The sequence below is a fragment of the Cibotium barometz genome, chromosome 18 (assembly GCF_041138505.1).
Source record: "Cibotium barometz isolate CiBa-2024 chromosome 18, ASM4113850v1, whole genome shotgun sequence".
Lineage (NCBI taxonomy): Eukaryota > Viridiplantae > Streptophyta > Polypodiopsida > Cyatheales > Cibotiaceae > Cibotium > Cibotium barometz.
In genome coordinates, this window is record NC_141063.1 from 58269340 (window position 1) to 58293949 (window position 24610).

Here is a 24610-nt window from a genome sequence, read left to right on the forward strand (position 1 = left end):
GAAAGCTCTTAAGAGGCTACATCATGGGAGATCTGCAGATCATATAGGGATATGAGGTGAGCACTTCTCTTATGCCTCTACCACCATAGCTCCTTTCCTTGCGCATCTCTTCAACAGGGCATTTGTAGAGGGCTTCCCACCCACATGGAGCATGAATATCATTACCCCCATTCACAAATCAAGTGACACGATGGACCGCGGGAACTACAGGACTCTCATGGTTGGCCATATTATGGCCAAGATATATGGATCAATACTTGAGATAGTGCTCAGCTCTCTAGCCGAGAGGGAGGGTCTTCATGCTCCAGGACAGGCTGGGTTCCGCAGTAACTTCTGCACATTGGATCATATTTCATATTTTGAGCCTGATTGAGCAGGCCAAGTCACGGGAGCAGAGACTCTATTGTTGCTTTGTGGATTTCCGCAAAGCATTTGACACAGTGCCACAGGACCGGCTCCTACAGAGATTGCAGACTCTTGGGGTGCCTTCAGATATGATCTCCATAGACAGTTTTGTATGACTCCAATGAGATGGTTTTGATTTGTTTCTATTTTATTTTCCGTTCCATGATGAGATATGCCATGGACATTATTGTATCACTTTGGTCTCATAGGCCCATTGGGTCTATAAACTTAATATATCTTTCTTTCTCACTGTGAGTAGTTTTGGTATCCTTTCTTTCCCCCTTCCTTATCTCGGTTGCTCTATCTTTCCTATCCTATGCCTCATGTGTGATCTGACAACAACTATGGTGCCACAAGAACAATACTCGTGCTTCATGGAAACTTCTCGGCACTGGCATTTACCTACGTCACTTTTCTATGTGTGTAAAATGGAATGATGGATTTTAAGATAAAAAAAAAATCTGTCCTTTCTACCCACCATCATTCTTGCCTTCCTTCTCCTTTGAGGCTGCTTTCTTTTTCTATATTCCTCACCACAGATGGTGAGCACTCTAGTGGTGGGCGACCTGTAGCCAGTAAGGGTGCCCACAATAGATCCTCGTGGCCAGACCTTCCCAGGGTGCGACACTGGATCACCCGGACGGCAGACCATTCCACTGGACCACTTGCAGGCCCTCAGCTCATTCTCGAGGCCATCCTAGAGGTGAGCTTGCGGGTCATCTCTTCATTATGTATTATGTTGATGTTTGGCTTCGAATTCATTGGCATGGCTTTCTTCTTGTATCACCAATGTGTCACCTATGCACCGGAGGCCTTCCTTTGCAAGCATGAGCTCCTAGTGCACTGGTCTCCTTCCCAGGTACTAGGAGTAGCTCCATTCCTTTTATTGCATTGCTAAGAGCCACCAAAAGTGATCTAGTAGTCAGGGTGTTTGTCGATTTTTCTGCTTTGCTGTGATTGCTGTATTTCCCCCTTTCTGTGTAAACAGATCAGCCCACTGGATGGTGGCTGTTGTAGATGGGCCACAGTTCGCGATCAGAGGCTCAGCTCGACCAGAAGGGAGAGGCCAGAAGCTGGGCCACCTGCATGGAGTAGGGCACAGTTGGGCAGCGGCCACCTGCGCACAGTCAGGCAGGAGGGGCTGCGCACAGTTGGGGAATGGACAACGGGTGCCGGGCAGCGGTGCTAGGCCATGGCGGGCAAGCAAGCTACGAGAGAGAGAGAGAGAGAGAGAGAGAGAGAGAGAGAGAGAGAGAGAGAGAGAGGTGGGGGGACACTCGGGCGGGAGGGTCTGCGCACGGTTGGGGGCTGGGCAGCGGCACTAGACCATGGCGGGCAAGCAAGCTATGAGAGAGGGAGAGAAAGAAAGAAAGAAAGATATATTAAGCATCTACTAAAGACCCAATGCATCCTGATCCTATTCGGGTACATCCTTTATCCATCCTTGGGGACATTCTTCCCATCTAGTTGTGTTCATTGTGTCTTATTCATTGAGTGCTGTAGTCACTTGTTATTCCGTTTGCGTGTCATCCTACTCGCTGTGACCACTGCTGGGTGTGCACGGTACAGTGGAGGGCATGTAGCAGCGGCTTGGAAGTAATGCAAGTGTTTTTTATAGTATTCTTGTCATTGTGCTATGCTCATATTCTAATCTTAGTCTATTCATGTGTGCATTTGTGCCATGAGTATTGAGGGCTCCGGACATACTGTCCAGAGGAGAACCACCACTTTATAGTATGCCAGGCAACCAACCCTGCTACACCATTAAGCTATTGAAGCTTGATGATTATCAGAAAACAATGATATAGCTTGTATCATATACTTCACAAATTGGACCTATATGATGAAAAAACTTTCTTTTATCTTTGAAGATCCAAAAATGAGAAAAGTGAGGGAGCTAGTCAGGCAATTTGGCAAATGTATTCAGTATACTGCATTGACAGTGGAGTGGAGCATAGCTATGTCTTTCTTCTTTTTGTAAGTTTTTTGAATACGGTTGGGATTGAGTGTTCTTAGCCTTCTAAATTTTTCTACACATGAATTAAGCTTTAGCTGCACCATCATGCAGAGAATCATTAAATCAATGTTACAAACAATATCTTACTATGTTTACAGATAGAGACAGAAGTTCCATCATTAGAGGAGCAAATAAAATCATTGAAAGATGTGCTACATGATTTGAACATTTCAGAAACTTTGTAAGTCCTTAGTGGCCACGGATGCATACGCGTCTAAATTAGAACTATACAAATATGCTCACAATGAGCTGAGTAATCAGTTCAGCACTCTTGAGCTACAAAGTATTTGTTTATCCAATCGACTAATTACATGTTATATTTTTTCATTCTTTTAAATGATTGAACTTTACACTTTCTAGGTATTCTGAGATAATTTCAATCCCCAAGGAGTCCCGAACAATCAGGGAGCACATTCTAGTTCTTGCTTATGAAAAGATGCTAAAATATCGGCATGATGTTGAAGCTTTACGCCAAGAGCGAGATACTTCCAGGTTTTTTTAATAGGATGTAATGTTCAGCCTTTCCATTGGGCGATTCCTCTTCAATGTTCTCAGCGATAACCACCAGTTCTATTCTAACTAGAATATTACAGTGGAACTAATTAGTTGAAAAAACACTCACACCACTGCTAGGAATCAAGGTCTTACGTGTGTGTGTACCCCTCTTATAAGTGTAGTAGAATGTTTTTGTGTAAGGCTATTAAGCCTGGTTCTGTGTGTGTGAGAGACTATTAAGCCTGGTTGTGTGTGTGTGAGACTATTAAGCCTGAATGTGTGTGTGCGTGTGTGAACATCCTCTAGCAAAGGAGTAAACACCCACTTACGTTTTTGTGTGTGTGAACCACCTCTTAAGAGGGGTATACATAATATCTAGATGTTTGTGTTATGACATAAGCAATGATGTAAGAGAACATTTGTAGCCTATAAAGGTACATGTGCTTCATTGAAAGAATACAATCTAATGTCAAATCATTGAGTTGTTTGTTTAAGCATTGTCTTTCCTCTAACTCCCCCCCCCCCTCTCTCTCTCTCTCTCTCTCTCTATTGTTTATCTTTGTCCAATGCCATGATGATGTTTCGATTTCAGCCCATGGCCTCTCTCATCGCTCCCTACAAGCCCTAGTACAACCTTGTCCTATTAGAGTGACGTTGATCCTCTGTCTGCCGAACCCGGCTCCTCTACTGCTGTTTTGTGACATCGCACATATACCTGCAGCTGGCGCCACACTATGCCTGTTGAGGCGCTGGCCATTTGCTGCACCCCTTCTTCCCTGGCACTGCTGTGCGCAGCCATTTATCACTGCCGCCTTGCAGATACTGGCAGACTTCTGTTGTTTGTCCCTATTTGTGCATACTGTACCTGCAGCCTAACACTGCTGCTGTTGCTGCACATCTCCGCCAACTGCTGCGCTAGCTGCACTTGTTAACTACGCATAGGCCAACAGTGCTCATACCTGCCGCGTCATAGTGTTGACATCTCTAAAGTCAACATGGTCAGCAACATGATTTGAAGAAAAGAGAGCCTGCAATCGACAGAGCCAACATCAAATCAACAAATCAAAAAGAAGCCTGCATAAAAAACAACATATTCTGTAGTACTTGCAAAAATCAGAAAAAGGCACAAAAATCAATTTGGTGTTCAAAGTTGACGTGCATTCATCAGAGCAATTTTAGGGCTTTCTTCATTTTTTTCAAAATCCTGCTTAATCAAAGCATTAATATCAAATCCCCCAAAATTTTTCAAAATTGAGGGCATATATCAAGCATTGGAGAGTTGCTACAGCCTCCTATAGCATCAAATTAAAAAAGCCCTAATTTTTGGAAATTCTAAAATTTTCGGACCATAAGATGAAAAATCTACACTATGTAATGATTCAACCTTTGAGCCACCAAATGGGTTGGCAAAGTTGGTATCAAAGGGTGGTGATGATAAATGTGGTCCCACAGGACACAAATGTGTGTTGTCATGTGTATGTTAAATGCTTGTGATATGTGTATGTGTATGTGTGTGTGTGTGTGAAGAAAAAGTGCACGCACAAGAGCGATTGAAGTCGATTGGGTGGAGACCTGCTTGCCTGCTCCCTCGACCTGTTCGCCTGCTCCCTAGACGATCTGCTCGCCCCCTCTGGGTGAGCACGAGTGTGAGGCGCCTGTTCCTGGACTGTGTCGGGCTCCTTCCTGGACTGTGTCGGCCCTGCAGCTCTCTTCGCTCCCTTCTCTTGTTCCCAGTTGAGCTGTCTTCTCATTGTCAATTCTGCTCTTTTTCCTATCTTCTGCGACCTGTGTACGTGTATAGGACTGTCTGTGTGTGTGCGTGTGTGTGTGTGTGTGTCAGTGTGTGTGTGTGCAGATTTAGTGTGGTGTGTGTAACGGCGGTGGAGACCTGCTCGCCTGCTCCCTCGATCTGCTCGCCTGCTCCCTAGACTATCTGCTCGCCTGCTCTGGGTGAGTACGTGTGGTGAGGCGCCTCTTCCTGGACTGTGTCGGGCTCCTTCCTGGTCTGTTTTGGCCCTGCAGCTCTCTTCGCTCCCTTCTCTTGTTCCCAGTTGCGCTGTCTTATCATCATCAATCTGCTCTTCTTCCTGTCTTCTGCGACCTGCGTACGTGTATAGGACTGTCTGTGTGTGTGTGCGTGTCTGTGTGTGTGTGTGCGCGCACCTCCAACAGGTCACTGTTTTTTTCCCTTCTGTGTAAGATAGTTTTCCATAGAGCTGTCCCCTTTTTCTGTTCTGTGCCCTCTGCTGAATCGAATAGTCTCGATGGCAGAAACAAGCAAGTTTTATATCAAGAGAGCTCTTTCTCCTGAACCTAAAAGACAATTAAGGGAAACTCTGCCCCCCACAGCTCCTTCATCTGAAGATGCTTCCTATGTTTTTGATATGTTGAATGAGGATTTTCAACAAAGCAGAAGAGAATGGATACTACCTGCTCCGGAACTCACCTACAAGATGAAGTTGCCTTCTCTTGTGCATCCTCTGAAGAAGCTCTCTCAAACTGCAGTCATCATCTTTTTTCCAGGTAAAATACCCTCGGCTAATGATGTGGGACAATGGGTGAATTCTCTCCTAGGTGGATGCTATGTAGAAGGAGTCTATTTTGCCTCCAGAGTATTTTATGAAGTTCATCTCTTGGATGCATTGACAAAACAAAAGATGCTGGAAATGTCCCCTTTATTTTTTGGTCGTCGAATGGTGCACATCATGCCTTGGTCTCCTAATAAGGATTATCAGAATCTTATCAAACATCACTGCCCAGTATGGGTTGAAGTCGTTGATTTCCCAGATTACATGAGAACAGAGCTTCCAGGCTTAGCGATGACATTGGGACAAGTGATCTGTCCCCCTCGTCCCACAGGTAACAAAAATCGTTTTTGCATCTTATGGGATACTGATAGACCAACCCCCTCTTCTATTGCAGTTGAGATTGAGGGTGTTAATTTGGGAAAGAAATATTTCACTTTGAAATGGGGCATTTTTGCTGGAGCTTGTTTCTCTTGTCACAAGTTCGGGCATCTAGCTTCTGAGTGTCCCTCAATCCTTCATCCGCCTCCTCCAGCTGCCATTCCTCCGCCATCTAATAAAGGAGGTCAAAAGACTTATGTGGAAAAGACTGAAGCTAAAGGAGCAAAGCCTTCAGTTCCTACAGGGAACCAAGCCAATTTAGCCCAAAACAAGGATAAAGGAAAAAGCAAGCTAGTGGAAAATAATTCATCTTCTCACGAGGGTTGGCAGAATGCAAAGAAGACGGTGCCTCTCAAACAAAGACCTCTCCAATCTCGCAATTGGGATGCTTCTGCTCCATCTCCTGGTCAACCTTCTACCTCTTCGGACAGCCCCATCTCAAAGGCATGGGTCAATGCAGTTAAGAAGGGTATTCCACTTTGTGAAGAAGATGATTTAGTCAGGGAATTGGATTTTGAGGGTCAGCAAGACCCTGTGGCAATGGCAGAGGCTTGATGCCTCCCTTTCTCTTTCAGGACTGTTCATCTTTTGTACATATTTTCATGCGTACTTCTCTTAAATGTTTTTCTTATAATATACAGGGCCTCTGCAATCAGCATAAATGGAGGCTCCTATGGCATTATATAAACAATACTCATCCTGATGTTGTGTGTCTGCAAGAGCATAATCAGCATTCTTTTGCTGGCCAGCACGGGTTCTTTTCAGGCTATGATATATTTTATGCAGGATCTGGACAATTCTCTGGGCTGTGCATTTTAGCCAGGCATGATCTGCAGCCCTGTGTAGCATATAATGATCCTTGTGGCCGATGGATGATTATCCAATGCATGATCAATGGAGAGATTTTTGAAATAGGCTCCTTGTATGCCTCTCAAATTTCAGCTTCAAGAGCTCAAATGTGGGACTCCATTAACCAATATCCTTGGTCTTCAAATGCTCTACTTTGTGGTGATTTTAACAATTCCCCTCACTGGAAGGACAATACCACACATAAATCCCATATGATTCCCTCTGAAATCCAGCGATGGGAACATATGACTTCTTCTCTTCATACTGTAGATTTATGGACAGCAACTCACCCTTCGGTTTTGGGATTCACATATCATCATAATGCTTTTATAGAATATTGGGCCAGTGCGAATTGTTCAGTCCATTGTTCTGGCTTATGTCCAATTCTACCTTCCTCTCTTACATTGGTCATCTCGAGATCTTTCTTCTTTTATGTCTCAAGCCATGGAGATTTTTTGGAAAACTAAGCTTCATAAGAAAGCTTTAAGGTTGCTCAAAATGGACCTGCTTTGCTCGCCAAAAATGCATGGTGGTTTGAATATTATAAACATCAAATTTCATGTGCTGGCAAGAAAGATCACTATGCTCAAAACCTTTTTTCAACAAGAGCAGCCTTGGTCTATCATGTTGGCAATTCTGTGTGGTCGGATGCGCACAAATGCTTATGGTCGTTGGTTGGTTGATCCATCGGAAGTAGTGCTTGGCAAATTTCAAGGTAAAATCCCTGGTTGTCCATTTTCTACTTCCTTGATTCAGGATTGGAAGAAAGTGCTCTCTCGCATCAAATGGTCTCCCCATCCTGCTTCTATAGCTTCCTCGCTTCGAATGGAAAGCATACATTGGAGTGCTGTTTTTTACTCTCCCCTTGCTGTACAACAACCAATCAGAGCTTACAATCTTATGAAATTGGGCATCCGGTTCATTGACGACGTAGTGGATACTACAGGGCAAATTCTTTCTTTTCCGGCTGCATGCCAACAATACAATCTTGGGATGCATCATAGATCTATATGGAAAGCTATTGCAGATCTCTTACACCCTTTCATTCCGATTCCAACATTGGATGTAAGAGACAGGCTTCAAGATTGGCATCTTCAGTCTTCAAGTTCAAGATTATCCTCTCAATCTTTGCATCTATTGACTTCTATACAGGCTTATCGATTGATATTACCTCCTCCATGGATTGCTCAGCATGCTAATTCTCTTTGGCATCTGAATAAGTCTTTAGCTTGGTGGAAAGCAAAACTAACATTGATATGGAAGTTGAAAATGCCATTGAAACAGAGACTCTTTCTCTGGAGATGCATTGTTGGTATTTTTCCAGTGGGAGTGAAATTGGCTCAAAGAAGGATTGCCTCTCCTATTTGTCCAGGATGTCATCATACTACTGAGAGTGCTCCGCATTTATTGTGGTCTTGTTCATATTCGAGAAACCTTCTAGATAAGATCTCCTATTTTTTATCTCTCAGATTTCCTGCACACAGGTTCTACAAGTTTTTCTGGATGTTTGGCACCTTATCAGCTTCTTTGTCACAGTATTCTCTTTTCTTCCATTGGATTAGATACTGGGCCTTATGGACCCTCTGGCTACAGCGAAATTATACATATCTGAATTCACCTCTTCAGCACCCTTATGAGTTCTTCCGAGCCTCGTTGCGGCAGTCCTTATATGATGCCGTGCATGAGGGAGATTTGGATGTTTCTTGTGTTCAGCTTTTCTTTTACTGTTTCTGATGGATAGGGCATAGGCTCTTTTCTTAAGCACTGCCCTGATCTTGCATAGAACTTTTTTACTGCTTTTTTAAGTTCTAGGGTTTAGACATCCTCCTGATGTCAAACCCTTTTGTACATTTATGATATAATGCAATTTCAACTGGTTTTACAAAAAAAAAAAAGTGTGTGTGTGTGTGCGCGCACCTTCAACAGGTCACTGTTTTTTCCCTTATGTGTAAGATAGTTTTCCATAGAGCTGTCCCCTTTTTTCTGATCTGTGCCCTTCTGTTGAATCGAATAGTCTAGATGGCAGAAACAAGCAAGTTTTATGTCAAGAGAGCTCTTTCCCCTGAACCTAAAAGACAATTAAGGGAAACTCTACCCCCCACAGCTCCTTCATCTGAAGATGCTTCCTATGTGTTTGATATGTTGAATGAGGATTTTCAACAAAGTAGAAGAGAATGGATACTACCTGCTCCGGAACTCACCTACAAGATGAAGTTGCCTTCTCTTGTGCATCCTCTGAAGAAGCTCTCTCAAACTGTAGTCATCATCTTTTTTCCAGGTAAAATACCCTCGGCTAATGATGTGGGACAATGGGTGAATTCTCTCCTAGGTGGATGCTATGTAGAAGGAGTCTATTTTGCCTCCAGAGGATTTTATGAAGTTCATCTCTTGGATGCATTGACAAAACAAAAGATGCTGGAAATGTCCCCTTTATTTTTTGGTCGTCGAATGGTGCACATCATGCCTTGGTCTCCTAATAAGGATTATCAGAATCTTATCAAACATCACTGCCCAGTATGGGTTGAAGTCGTTGATTTCCCAGATTACATGAGAACAGAGCTTCCAGGCTTAGCGATGACATTGGGACAAGTGATCTGTCCCCCTCGTCCCACAGGTAACAAAAATCATTTTTGCATCTTATGGGATACTGATAGACCAACCCCCTCTTCTATTGCAGTTGAGATTGAGGGTGTTAATTTGGGAAAGAAATATTTCACTTTGAAATGGGGCATTTTTGCTGGAGCTTGTTTCTCTTGTCACAAGTTCGGGCATCTAGCTTCTGAGTGTCCCTCAATCCTTCATCTGTCTCCTCCAGCTGCCATTCCTCCGCCATCTAATAAAGGAGGTCAAAAGACTTATGTGGAAAAGACTGAAGCTAAAGGAGCAAAGACTTCAGTTAATACAGGGAACTTGGCCAATTCAGCTCAAAACAAGGATAAAGGAAAAAGCAAGCTAGTGGAAAATAATTCATCTTCTCACGAGGGTTGGCAGAATGCAAAGAAGACGGTGTCCCTCAAACAAAGACCTCTCCAATCTCGCAATTGGGATGCTTCTGCTCCATCTCCTGGTCAACCTTCTACCTCCTCGGACAGCCCCATCTCAAAGGCATGGGTCAATGCAGTTAAGAAGGGTATTCCACTTTGTGAAGAAGATGATTTAGTCAGGGAATTGGATTCTGAGGGTCAGCAAGACCCTGTGGCAATGGCAGAGGCTTGATGCCTCCCTTTCTCTTTGAGGACTGCTCATCTCTTGTACATATTTTCATGCGTACTTCTCTTAAATGTTCTTCTTATAATATACAGGGCCTTTGCAATCAGCATAAATGGAGGCTCCTATGGCATTATATAAATAATACTCATCCAGATGTTGTGTGTCTACAAGAGCATAATCAGCATTCTTTTGCTGGCCAGCATGGGTTCTTTTCAGGGTATGATATATTTTATGCAGGATCTGGACATTTCTCTGGGCTGTGCATTTTAGCCAGACATGATCTGCAGCCCTGTGTAGCATATAATGATCTTTGTCAATGGATGATTATCCAATGCATGATCAATGGAGAGATTTTTGAAATAGGCTCCTTGTATAGCTCTCAAATTTCAGCTTCCAGAGCTAAAATGTGGGACTCCATAAACCAATATCCTTGGTCTTCAAATGCTCTACTTTGTGGTGATTTTAATAATTCTCCTCACTGGAAGGACAATACCACACATAAATGATAAATCCCATATGCTTCCTTCTGAAATCCAGCGATGGGAACATATGACTTCATCACTTCATACTGCAGATTTATGGACATCAACTCACCCTTCGGTTTTGGGATTCACATATCATCATAATGCTTTTATAGATTATTGGGCCAGGCTTGATAGATGGTATCTTATTCATGCTCAGCAATATGATGATTATACATGTCAAATGTGGACTGATTATTCTCAACAACTATCTGATCATACTCCACTTTGGCTCAACCTTTCTTTTGGTATGCCTCTGGATGATATTCAGCTCTCTTTAGTCAGACATTTGCAGGTTAATCAATTATATCTTTCTCATGAAAAATTCCAGCAAATGATCAGATTGGCTTGTAAGCCATTGTTATCTCATGCTCAGGAGGATCTGGATTTTGCTTGGAACTCTTTTGTACATCGTATTCAAAATGTCATTAAGGAATATGGAAGATGGTACATGGCAGAAACCAGACAGCATATCTAGTGGACAAAATCGTACAAGCAGTCCTTTGTAGTACAGATTAGCCATCAAAGGTCTCTTTCTGCTTCTGAACAGAATTCATTGTCTTGTGCTTCTTCCATAATTGATGCTAATGATAAACGCAAGCTTTCCAAATGGCAGACAAGGGCTAGAGTTAAACCTATGCTAGATAAGGGCTGCTCCTCGAAATCTTTCTTTCGAAACTTACACACGTATAGACAAAGTCAATCTATCATGAGAGTCAGGAAACCGGATGGTCTTTGGACCCAGACTTTATCGCAGCTAGAGAAACAATGTCTGGATCATTTTCGGCTTCGTTTTTCTCTACCATCTTCTTCTACATCTCAAGCTACATTGGCTCGGAGCAGATTTATTGAGCTTGTTTCTCCTATTGTTTCTTTGCAAAAAGCTTCAATGCTGGAAATGTCCTTTTCAGATACTGAATTGGATGAAGCCCTCAAGCATTTGGGTAAACATAAATCCCCAGGCTGGGATGGTTTGACGGTTGAATTTTTTGTAGCCTTCTGGGCTGAAACATCTTCCCTCAGCTTGGAAGCATGGTCTGGTTAAGCTTCTGCCCAAAAAACCTCTGTGTGAGGACAATGGATGACTGGAGGCCTATCACTTTGATGCCTGTTATGTATAAACTTATTGCTAAAATGCTGGTACACCGGATAAAGGATATCCTTCATGATGGACTTCATCCCAGGCAATATGGTTTTGTTCCAAGAAGGCATATAAATGATAATATCTCCAATACTCTCATTGCAATGGAATATGCAAAATACTCTGCTCAAGATGTCTTGGTCATGCAGGTGGATGTGGCAAAGGCATTTGATACGGTGCAGTGGGATTATGTTTCTCAAATCATGTCTAAACTTGGTTTTGGGCCAAAGCTAGTTAATGTCATATATTTGCTTTACTCAGATTCCACTGCTCAATGCTTTATAGGGAAACATTTGTCTGAGTCTTGGACTCTAGAATGATCAGTTCGACAGGGATGCCCTCTCAGTGCTCTGTTCTATGCTATTGCTTCGCATCCTTTGCTTCTTTATATGGATCATCTGGTTGATACTAGACAGTTAGAGGGGCTTCAGATTTCTGGTTCACGGCCTTTCATTGCACAGGCTTATGGAGATGATTCATTCTTCATGCCAAAGAACAGTCCTCTGGAGGTTCGTCTATTGATGGATACTCTTTCAGATTTTGGGTTGGCAGCTGGTTTAAAAATTAATTTTCAGAAATCAAAACTTTTACCTCTCAAGCATTGTTATTGGCATGCTATCCTGTGGCCTGGCCAGATTATTTATCCGGAAAGCAGAGTAAGACATTTGGGCTATCCCATTGGCTGGAAAATCACAAATAAGCAACAAATATCTTGGGTGCTAAACAAAATTCAGGACAAATTAGAATATTGGAAGATCTCCACTTGGCCATTACATGTACGGCTTCGAATTGTTCAGTCCATTGTTCTGGCTTATGTCCAATTCTACCTTCCTCTCTTACATTGGTCATCTCGAGATCTTTCTTCTTTTATGTCTCAAGCCATGGAGATTTTTTGGAAAACTAAGCTTCATAAAAAAGCTTTAAGGTTGCTCAAAATGGACCTGCTTTGCTTGCCAAAAATGCATGGTGGTTTGAATATTATAAACATCAAATTTCATGTGCTGGCAAGAAAGATCACTATGCTCAAAACCTTTTTTCAACAAGAGCAGCCTTGGTCTATCATGTTGGCAATTTTGTGTGGTCGGATGCGCACAAATGCTTATGGTCGTTGGTTGGTTGATCCATCGGAAGTAGTACTTGGCAAATTTGAAGGTAAAATCCCTGGTTGTCCATTTTCTACTTCCTTGATTCAGGATTGGAAGAAAGTGCTCTCTCGCATCAAATGGTCTCCCCATCCTGCTTCTATAGCTTCCTCGCTTCGAATGGAAAGCATACATTGGAGTGCTGTTTTTTACTCTCCCCTTGCTGTACAACAACCAATCAGAGCTTACAATCTTATGAAGTTGGGCATCCGGTTCATTGACGATGTAGTAGATACTAGAGGGCAAATTCTTTCTTTTCCGGCAGCATGCCAACAATACAATCTTGGGATGCATCATAGATCTATATGGAAAGCTATTGCAGATCTCTTACACCCTTTCATTCCGATTCCAACATTGGATATAAGAGACAGGCTTCAAGATTGGCATCTTCAGGCTTCAAGTTCAAGATTATCCTCTCAACCTTTGCATCTATTGACTTCCATACAGGCTTATCGATTGATATTACCTCCTCCATGGATTGCTCAGCATGCTAATTCTCTTTGGCATCTGGATAAGTCTTTAGCTTGGTGGAAAGCAAAACTGACATTGATATGGAAGTTGAAAATGCCATTGAAACAGAGACTCTTTCTCTGGAGATGCATTGTCAGTATTTTTCCAGTCGGAGTGAAATTGGCCCAAAGAAGGATTGCTTCTCCTCTTTGTCCAAGATGTCATCATACTACTGAGAGTATTCTGCATTTTTTGTGGTCTTGTTCATGTTCCAGAGACCTTCTGGACAAGATCTCCTATTTTTTATCTCTCAGATTTCCTGCACACAGGTTCTACAAGTTTTTCTGGATGTTTGGCACGTTATCAGCTTCTTTGTCACAGTATTCTCTTTTCTTCCATTGGATCAGATACTGGTCCTTATGGACCCTCTGGCTACAACGAAATCATGCATATCTGAATTCACCCCTTCAGCACCCTTATGAGTTCTTCCGAGCCTCGTTGCGGCAGTCCTTATATGATGCCGTGCATGAGGAAGATTTGGATGTTTCTTGTGTTCAGCTTTTCTTTTACTGTTTCTGATAGATAGGGCATTTGCTCTTTTCTTGAGCACTGCCCTGATCTTGCATAGAACTTTTTTACTGCTATTTTTAAGTTCTAGGGTTCAGACATTCTCTTGATGTCAAACCCTTCTGTACATTTATGATATAATGCAATTTCAACTGGTTTTACAAAAAAAAAAAGTATGTTAAATGCTTGTGTGTTTGTTCAAGGGCTTTTTAAAGTCCAAAATATGTGTCGTGTTCTATTCAGTTGCGTGTTGTTTTCTATGGTGAGTCTATGACCTGATCCTATGTGTCTACCCTTGGGATCCCAGAACTGGCCTGAGAAACTAGAGCCATGAGCCTAGATGTATCCTTAACACAATATGAGGTAATTCCTTGAGGGGGGGATTGTTGGGAATCAAGGTCTTACTTGTGTGTGTACCCACTCATATAAGTGTGGTAGTATGTTTCTGTGTAAGGCTATTAAGCTTGGTTCTGTGTGTGAAAGGCTATTAAGCCTGAATATGTGTGCGCGTGTGAACATCCTCTAGCAAAGGTGTAAACACCCACTTATGTGTTTATGTGTGTGAACCACCTCTTAGAGGGGTATAAATAATATCTAGATATTTGTGTGTTATGACATAAGAAATGATGTCAGAAGAGAACCTTTGTAACCTATAAATGTACATGTATTTCATTGAAAGAATACAATCTAATGTCACATCATTGAATTGTGTGTTTAAGCATTGTGTTTCTCTCTAACTCTCTCTTCGATAAAGTGTTATTCTCTCTCTACGATGTCCCACCTGCGCCTCCTCTCTCTTTGCTGCCTCCCTCCCCTCTTTTCGCTGCCCCACCTGCACCACCTCCTCTCTCTTCGTTTCCTCCTTCCCTCTCTTCGTTTCCCCACCTGCGCCGCCTCCTCTCTCTTTGCTGTCTCTTTCCCTCTCTTTGCTGCCCTGCCCTTCTCTCTTTATTGCCTCCTTCCCTCTCTGCGCTGCCCCACCTGCGCCGCCTCCTCTCTTTGCTGCCTCTTTCCCTCTCTTCGCTGCCCCACTTGTGCCTCCTCCTCTTCCCTTTTCCCACCCACCCTTGCTCAGGCCCCCAAGGTAGCTACATAATCCTCTCTCTCTCTCAATGGGATTCTGAAACTGTGCCCATCTGGTTGAACACAATGCCACGAAGGTCAGGGAAATGGGATGACGTATCCCAGCAGTTGAGGAGTCTTATCGGTCAGATGGAAACACACCTGAATGCATGCACAGAGAAACGAATTCTAGGCTCACTAGTCAAAGATGGTCTTAAGGCAAACTGGGGGATCCAAGAAGACTTCTATGAGAAAGCATTGGGGGAAATGAAGGAAGCCCACACCTTATAGGTTGAGAAGCTCTCTAATAAGGTGAGCTGACTGAAATCAAGGAAGAGGCCCGAGGGGGAACTCACACACATGGAAGAGCTTACCAAGAGTGTAGAGGCAAAGATTCAAGAGAGTATTGTATCAACAAAAGGAGAACTTGTGTGGGGATGGGCCGATGTAGTAAAACAAGAAGTGGAGAAGGAGTGGATAGCAGGGGTCAACAAACATCGAGCCTCTGCCCCCTGCCCATCATAGTGGAAGAGAATAGGAACATTATACATGAGACACTCAAAGAAGAGAAGCGGAGGAAGACTAAGGCCTTACACATTCGCATCACAAGTATGGCAGAGGGTAGCTCAGCCAAAACAGATGTCTTGGAGCTATGCAAGAAACTGAAGGTGGAAGGTTCCCCATTTGTGGATGTATGGAGAGCAGGAAAGGATGGTACCCGACCACGTCCACTTGTCCTCCATTTCCCAGACTTAGGGAGTCGCCAAGCATTTTTAGATACCAAAGTAGCCTTGAAGGGGGATTGGACGAGGATCTGACCTTGACACATTAGAAGAAGAAGTGCATGCTTTAACATTTTCTAAGGGCATTCGCAACATGAGTGCAGCAGCAACATGGCATTGCAGCACACTCTCCAACCACAGCTAAAGCCATCATGTTGCTCTGGGACTTTGCATCTAATGATCTCCGTTACCTCTAAAATCTCCTCCTGGGTAAGGGCCTCAATACTAGCTAATAGATCTGCACACCATTTTTCAATTGTCAATACTCTCTCTCCTGGGTAAGGGCCTCAATACTAGCTAGTAGAGCTCCATCCCCTGCACACCCAGATTCAGCTTTTTTATTCAGTACTTTTTCATTTTGTTGGGATGACAGAGGATACCCCATATACAGGTACTCCGATTTGTCTCATAGGCCGAGTTCGGTCTTTTGGAAGACGTTAATAAAATCTTTCTTTCTTTCTTTCTTTCTCTATCTGGAGGCACCCTCTCTCACCTTGACACATTCTGAGATTAGTAGAGTCATCAGACAGGACCTCATTCAATCGGACACTAGGAGGACATGGCTAGAGCCCTCACAAGAGTTGGGGACGAAGATGGCTTTGTATAGAGACCATCTTCTCCGCACCACTGAGAATGGCTTTATACTTAGACCGAGCTACATGGATACCCATCTGTCTCATGGAGCGCCATTGGGCAGATCCACACCTCTTCACATTAGTTAGAGATAGAGACAGGCAAATTTAGAGGCATACCTCCAGGGGACATGATTTGTCAGATTTGTCGAATAGAGCCACAGACGGAGGAGCACTACATCCGTCGCTGCAGAGCATACTATGAGATTCGAGGGCGCTGCCATTGCCTTTTTAGAGAGGGATTTGGACCACTCGCTAGAGTCATGGATTATTGTGATCAGAGATGCTTGGGTTTTTCTCTCTTGGAGATCCGTAGGCTCAGAGAGTCTATTATCAGGAGCAGACGCACGATTGGCACGGAGTCCACACAGAGACATATTATTGACTTCTTTAGAGGGACTACCCGGGAGGACACACAGCCGACAGCCCAGCAGCAGGCACCCTGTGGGACTCTAGTTGAGAGAGCTATCCAGTTGGGCAGATCCAGACGCCCGAGGGTTCGCGGATCCTCACATCGGAGACGGTGCCTACACCGGAGGATTCAGAGCATCATTGTGAGGCATCAGGCTCGTTTGACCAGGTATCTCACCATGGCAGATATCCAAGCCATCCGGTAGAGACCCATGCTAGAGCTCCTAGGATGATTACCACTCCAGCCATATACTGTTGTACTCACTGTCAGAGGAGAGGGTATGCAGATTGTGCAGAGGAGGTGGAGAGTGAGGAGTATTATGTATGCAGATGCAGAGCATATACAGCCATCAGAGAGAGATATCCCATTTTATTCAGAGAGCCACATTCCCTACGCCAGATCTTTGAGGCAGCAGACCAGCGCATACTGGGGAGATTCATTCTAGACATACAGCGCCACAAAGAGACATCATTATAGGCTCAGACAGCTCCAGAGGGGGGACGACAGACACAGATTACTACATTTTTTCAGAGATCCATCCCACTCCCAGCCCCTACACAGCAGGGAATTACTCTCTAGAGAGCAGAGACACTCAGAGCCCGCAGGAGACAGAGGACACCTGGCTTTCGGACACCACGCCTATACCAGAGAGAGATGACAGAGATTAGAGCTCAGTTTCACAGAGAGGGTGCGGAGCGACTGGCTCGCTTCAGAGCACACCCAAGCATGTTCTTCAGGGAGCTGTGGACACCCCCTTCATTGATGTATACCATTTTATACCCCCAGTATGGTACAGGATGAAGCTAGCTAGGTTGCATATCATGATTGTATACTCCATGCATATAGCTTTGCATTCTCCTAGTAGTAGAGCTCCATCCCCTCCCCCACTCATTGTACTTATTGCACACCCAGATTCAGCTTTTTAGTTCAGTACTTTTTCATTTTGTTGGGATGACAGAGGATACCCCATACAGGTACACCGATTTGTCTCATAGGCCGAGTTCGGTCTTTGGAAGACGTTAATAAAATCTTTCTTTCTTTCTTTCTTTCCCTTTCTCTCTCTCTCGTAGAGGGATTCCAGTGGGAGTCAGCATACAGGAGGACCACACACCAGGGTACCTCGAGAGGGTCGGGGGGAGTAGCAGTTCTATTCAGACGGGAGCTATAGGGGAGACTGAGAGTGGTAGCACAAGATCCAGAGGCCAGATACATGTGGATCAGAGCTTACAGCTCTCACAGGACAGGGTTATATACATAGCCCTGTGTTACTTTCCTCCATCAGGATCCTCATATGTCATACATGCCACAGGAGGAGGAGACAGGAGCCTCGCCATACATTTGTCTGTCAAAGGAGATTATGCATTATTCTACACTAGGGGAAGTATTTCTTACGGGTGGCTTCAATGCCCACACACAGAGCAGACAGTGTGAGGTGTATGACTATGATGACATGGAGATCCTCCACCTTGTGGATCCAGATGAGATAGGGGCTAGTCGGGCATCAGAGGACACTGGACCAGATAGAGGACATTATGGGGACCACTTACTAGAGTTGGGAGCCAGGCATCGTCTCGTTATTTATAACGGGATTCTACAGTGGTCGGGATCAGGAGGGCTGACATGCTTCCCACATGGGGGTCATACACGGACCGGAGGCACAGTGGTAGACTACATTAAGGGGTCTTTGGAGGCATGAGAGCTTGTCACCTCATTCTCCATCCCACCTCGTCCTATTGGGGCAGATCATTCATGGCATTTTCACTAGCCGGATCACCGGTATCACCAGCCCCCCACATACCGACGCCACACACTACCATCTACTTCACACATGACATGGCAGACATATACATTGGTAGAGTAGAGGATGGGCTCCTACTCATGGATCCCCTGGCACCTATGGATACCATTACAGCCCAGCTGGCATCACTCCTACACACGGCTGCATTACAGAGCTTCCCACATCGTGTCCACTCAGGAGAGCCTGCGAGATCTGGGACTATGCCCCAGAACATATGGTATGATGACGAGTGCAGTGCCATATACTCACGGCTCCGCATACAGAGAGCCTTGGGAGCCATCACAGAGCAGGAGTCGAGGAGAGATGAGGAGACTTACTCGCCCCAAAAGGCGGGCCTTCGCAGAGATACAGGAGCTAGAGATCTTCCATTTCTTCATGAGTAGAGATAGTCCTATCTCATGGCGGCACTTCAGAGAGCCTCGGACACTGACACCCATTGCACAGACATGGCACACATATGCAGAGGGCCTATACCGTGCCCCACAGCAGCCACCTATACCTCAGCCACAGGAGCCTCGACCTACCACAGCTAGCTTCTTTACCCACTCGATGGTAAAGGAAGCTATCCGCCGCCTACAGCATGGACGGGCCACTGACCATATGGGCCTACAGGGTGAGCATCTCATATGTGTAGTAGATTCTTTGGCTCCTTTTCTTGCACACCTGTTTAACAGGGCACTAGTAGAGGTTTGCCTGCGGAGTGAACGATGCACAACATTATGCCGATCCACGAAACAGGGGATATGCTTGATCCGAGCAACTACAGGACAGTTATGGTTGGCCACGTGTTGGCCAAACTCTATGGTGCAGTGTTGGAGCAAGAGCTTAGCTTATATGCTGAGCGAGCAAGTTTACGCTCATCAGGGCAGGCAGGCTTCAGGAGAGCTTTCTCTACCACTGACCATGTATTCACTTTGAGATGTATGATTGATAAGGCTAGAGTGAGGAAGAGAAAGCTCTATTACTGCTTTGTGGATTTCCGCAAGGCATTTGACATAGTACCACGAGAGAGGCTCTTTCAGCGCCTGCAGTCTCTTGGCATACCAGCAGATATGACATGGGGCATCTATGCATTATATGAGCAGGTTTTTGGGCGAGTCAGATGCCCAGGAGGTATGTCCGAGACTATTGCTAGCACCATTGGTGTGAAGCAAGGATGCCCACTTTCCCCCACGCTATTTGGGTTATACATTGATGAGGTGGCTGACTTCATTACACGGGGAGGCGGAGATGGAGTTGATCCCAGTGCATATTATGCTTTATGATGATGATATTGTATTAGTGTCTGAGTCTCCAGGAGGTCTACAGTAGCATCTACATGCACTCGATGATTTCTGCACACAGAGGGATCTTACTGTGAACCTTGGAAAAACCAAGGTTATGGTCTTTCATACATCGAGACAGGGCAGGAGTCAACTGACATTCACTCTCGTAGGACGCCAGGTGGAGGTGGTGACATCATACGTGTACCTAGGGGTTACCTTCTCTGTAGCAGCCACGCGCTTCACCATGGGTTCAGCAGCCAGAGCTAGATTGACACGGGGATATGCAGCATTGGCTATGCTAGAGAGATAGTTCCACCAGGCGCATTTTTAGGAGCCCCGGACGAAGGGGTGGCTATTTGACACATTAGTCACACCGGCACTGATGTATGGAGTAGCGGTATGGGCGCCAGGCCTTGCTACCCATTGGTGGACACAGATAGAGAGACCACAGGTCGTTAGTTGTTTAGTTGTTTTTAGCTTTTCTTACACAGACATTGTATCAGATCCACCAATTGTTGTAACTTTTTTGGTCTCATAGGTCATTTTGGCCTTCTAAAGACGTTAATATATCATTTCATTTCATTTCTCTCTCTCTCTCTCTCTCTCTCTCTCTCTCAGGTCCGCCAGCGTCCGATGCGGCACATATTATGAGATGGAGGCACCTCCATAGTGTACCCCCCCGTCCCACATGATATTGTATCCCCTCATTGTACTCCACTCACCTCCATAGCGTACCCCCCCCCCCCCCCCTCACTATATTCACACCCTATAAGGGTTTCTGTTTACCTTCCAGTTCCAGTTTCATTTTCTAGGCGCCAGTATTATCATCTTTAGTATCATCTTTATTTTTCATTTTCTGGTTTCATTGTACTCCACTCACCTCCATAGCGTACCCCCCCTTCCCCCCTTCCCCCCTCACTATATTCACACCCTATAAGGGTTTCTGTTTACCTTCCAGTTCCAGTTTCATTTTCTAGGTGCCAGTAGTATCATCTTTAGTATCATCTTTATTTCTCATTTTCTGATTTTTTTATGCAGACATTGTATCAGATCCACCATGATGTAACTTTTTGGTCTCATAGGTCATTATGGCCTTTTGAAGATGTTAATATAACATTTCATTTCATTTCATTTCTCTTTTCAGTTTCTTTGGTGGTTTGGTTGTTTTCTTTGATGAGACACCAACTTCAGATGTACTCTCAGTTTTGGTCTTATAGGCCATTACCCTCTTAGAGATGTTAATATATCACTTCATTTCATTTTATCTCTCTCTCTCTCTCTCTCTCTCTCTCTCTCTCCCCATGCCTACGTATTAGATCCCTCTCTCTCTCACCATGCCTGCGTTTTTAAGGTTTCGCTCTTGTATTTAGGATTTCGCTGCTCACCATGCCTGTGTTTTTAGGGTTTTGCTGCTGTATTTAGGGTTTCTCTACTCAACATGCCTGCGTTTTGGAACTGTAATGGTTCACTATGGGTGTAGCCTGGATGACTGGAGCATGTTATGGTGGGGAGAGACATCATACTTCTGACAGAGACACATTAGAGCCCAGAGAGAGGGCTACCTCGAGTAGAGGGATTCCAGTGGGAGTCAGCATACAGGAGGACCACATGCCAGGGTATACCTCGAGAGGGTCGGGGGGAGTAGCAGTTCTATTCAGACGGGAGCTACAGGGGAGACTGCGAGTGGTAGCACAAGATCCAGAGGCCAGATACATGTGGATCAGCTTACAGCTCTCACAGGACAGGGTTATATACATAGCTCTATGTTACTTTTCTCCTTCAGGATCCTCCTATGTCATTATAAAGGACATGCCACAGGAGGAGGAGACAGGAGCCTCGCCATACACTTGTGTGTCAAAGGAGATTATGCATTATTCTACACTAGGGGAAGTATTTCTTACGGGCAACTTCAATGCCCTCACACAGAGCAGACAGTGTGAGGTGTATGACTATGATGACATGGAGATCCTCCACCCTGTGGATCCAGAGGAGATAGGGGCTAGTCGGGCATCAGAGGACACTGGACCAGACAGAGGACATTATGGGGACCACTTACTAGAGTTGGGAGCCAAGCATCGTCTCATTATTTATAACGGGATGCTACAGTGGCCGGGATCAGGAGGGTTGACATGCTTGGTCATACACGGACCGGAGGCACGGTGGTAGACTACATTAAGGGGTCTTTGGAGGCATCACAGCTTGTCACCTCATTCTTTATTCCACCTCGTCCTATTGGAGCAGATCATACATACTTGGCATTTTCACTAGTGGGATCACCAGTATCACCAGCCCCCCACATACCGACGCCACACACTACCATCTACTTCACACATGACATGGCGGACATATACACTGGCAGAGTAGAGGATGGGCTCCTACTCATGGATCCCATGGCACCTATGGATACCATTACAGCCTAGCTGGCATCACTCCTACACACGGCTGCATTACAGAGCTTCCCACATCGTGTACACTCAGGAGAGCCTGCGAGATCTGGGACTTTGCCCCATAACAGATGGTATGATGACGAGTGCAGAGCCCTATACTCACGGCTACGCATAAAAGAGCCTTGGGAGCCATCACAGAGTAGAGTCGAGGAGAGAGATGAGCAGACTTACTCGCCGCAAAAGGCAGGCCTTTGCAGAGATACAAGAGCTAGAGATCTTTCATTTCTTCATGAGTAGAGATAGCCCTGTCTCATGGCGGCACTTCAGAGAGCCCCCCACACCAACACCTATTGCAGACCCACAGACATGGCACACATATGCAGAGGGCCTATACCACGCCCCACAGCAGCCACTTATACCTTAGCCACCACAGGAGCCTCGACCTACCACAGCTAGCTTCTTTACCCACTTGATGGTACAGGAAGCTATCCGCCGCCTATAGCATGGACGGGCCGCCGACCATATGGGCCTGCTGCAGAGTGAGCATCTCATATATGTAGTAGATTCTTTGGCTCCTTTTCTTGCACACCCGTTTAATAGGGCACTAGCAGAGGGTGTGCCTGCGGAGTGGATGATGCACACCATTGTGCCGATTCTTAAAACAGGGGATATGCTCGATCCGAGCAACTACAGGACGGTTATGTTTGGCCATGTGCTGGCCAAACTCTACGGTGCAGTGTTGGAGCAAGAGCTTAGCTTATATGCTGAGCGAGCAAGTTTATGCTCATCAGGGCAGGCAGGCTTTAGGAGAGCTTTCTCTACCACTGACCATGTATTCACTTTGAGATGTATGATTCATCAGGCCAGAGTGAGGAAGAGAAAGCTCTATTGCTGCTTTGTGGATTTCCGCAAGGCATTTGACACAGTACCACGAGAGAGGCTCTTTCAGCGACTGCAGTCTCGTGGCATACCAGCAGATATGACATGGGGAATCTATGCATTATATGAGCAGGTTTTTGGGCGAGTCAGATGTCCAGGAGGTATGTCCGAGACTATTGCTAGCACCATTGGTGTGAAGCAAGGATGCCCACTTCCCCCCACGCTATTTGGGTTATACATTGATGAGGTGGCTGACTTCATTACACGGGGAGGCGGAGATGGAGTTGATTTAGCAGGTACCTCAGTACATATTATGCTTTATGCTGATGATATTGTATTAGTGTCTGAGTCTCCAGGTGGTCTACAGCAGCATCTACATGCACTCGATGATTTCTGCACACAGAGGGGTCTTACTGTGAACCTTGGAAGAACCAAGGTTATGGTCTTTCATACATCGAGACAGGGCAGGAGTCAGCCGACATTCACTCTCGCAGGACGCCAGGTGGAGGTGGTGACATCATACGTGTACCTAGGGGTCAAGCGTGGAGAAGTGGAAGGAGAAGGGCGACTGCTGAAGACTCTTTGCTGCAGTTTTCCCTGTGCAAACCAGCTGTACAGCCTGTACGGACAGGCTGCAGGCACTTCCTTGGTCCACGCTACACACAGGCGGCTGTTAATTGCTGCTGGATTCTCTGCGCACAGGTCTGGTCAGGCTGTACCAGCAGGTACAACAGCAGTACAGTACTGTACGGCTGCCGTACAGTGTACGGACAGCCAGGTACAGCAAGTACAGTTGCTGCAGGCTGCTGCAGGTGGCGCAAACAGGTGCTGGACAGACTGTATACTCTGATTCAGGCCGGTACAAGAGTGGACAGCCGGCTGTTTGTGCAAGTACAACTCTTGGCACGTATCCCGAGGCGGTACAGACGGGTACAGTGCTGATTTTCAGATCTGTATTTTTCAAGGACAGCATAAGAGTGAACATCAGGAGGTGGATACAGGCAAGTACAAGCACACGTGTGAAGCAGGGTTGTGGATACAAGTGCCTGCAAGTACAAATTGGTGCTGTTGCTTCCTCCAGTGTTGTTTCACGAGCTGAACTTGGTAAGCTCTGTTTCTGTTCATCTATCTCTCTTTCTACTGCTTGATGTCTGTTGCAGATATGTGTTATCTGGCCCCTTGTGAGAGGAGGGGTATGGCAGATTGACAAGGGTTGAGACAGAGACTGGACAGCACATGTATGTTTGAGCTGAGAAGATGTATCATGCACTTGAGTTATGCCAGATGTATGCCCATGGCTGGCCTGCTTAGTGATCTTGGCTGATCAGAGGGAGGCACAGGGTGTTGTTTGAAGACACAGATCTGTGTGCATAGATCCTCTGTGCTGAGAAGGATTTGTGGGCCGTCAGATTGGACTTACAGGTGTAAACTCTTGGCTGGTCTTTGTGTTGTACTCAGCCATTCATATTATTTTAATTGAATAAAGAAATACCGCAAGGGGCGCCAAGCTTTGGGGCCAACAGGTGTCGCTGTGTTTTCAGATTTGGGCACTCTAGCTCCAATCTGTGTTTTGTTTCTCATCTAGACTACAAGTGGACGGGTGATTGCTAATCTACCGCACTCTGGTTTTCTATCAAAGGCCGGTTTCACCTTGACCTACATCATCGGTGGTCAAAGTGGTAGACAAGAA

General features: G+C 45.2%; 1 protein-coding gene across 8 annotated transcripts in view; it reads left to right on the plus strand.

The window, feature by feature from the left end:
- LOC147629528 (uncharacterized) overlaps positions 1-24610 on the plus strand; it is a 126814-nt gene that overhangs the window by 16873 nt on the left and 85331 nt on the right. For 7 of the 8 annotated variants that reach the window (XM_086812792.1, XM_086812797.1, XM_086812799.1 and 4 more), the window contains 2 exons: positions 2521-2603; positions 2783-2914. The exons of the other annotated variant lie outside the window; for it this stretch is intronic. In XM_086812792.1, the coding sequence (XP_086668918.1) occupies positions 2521-2603; positions 2783-2914 (215 nt within the window). The remainder of the gene's footprint in view (positions 1-2520; positions 2604-2782; positions 2915-24610) is intronic. 8 annotated transcript variants of the gene reach the window in all.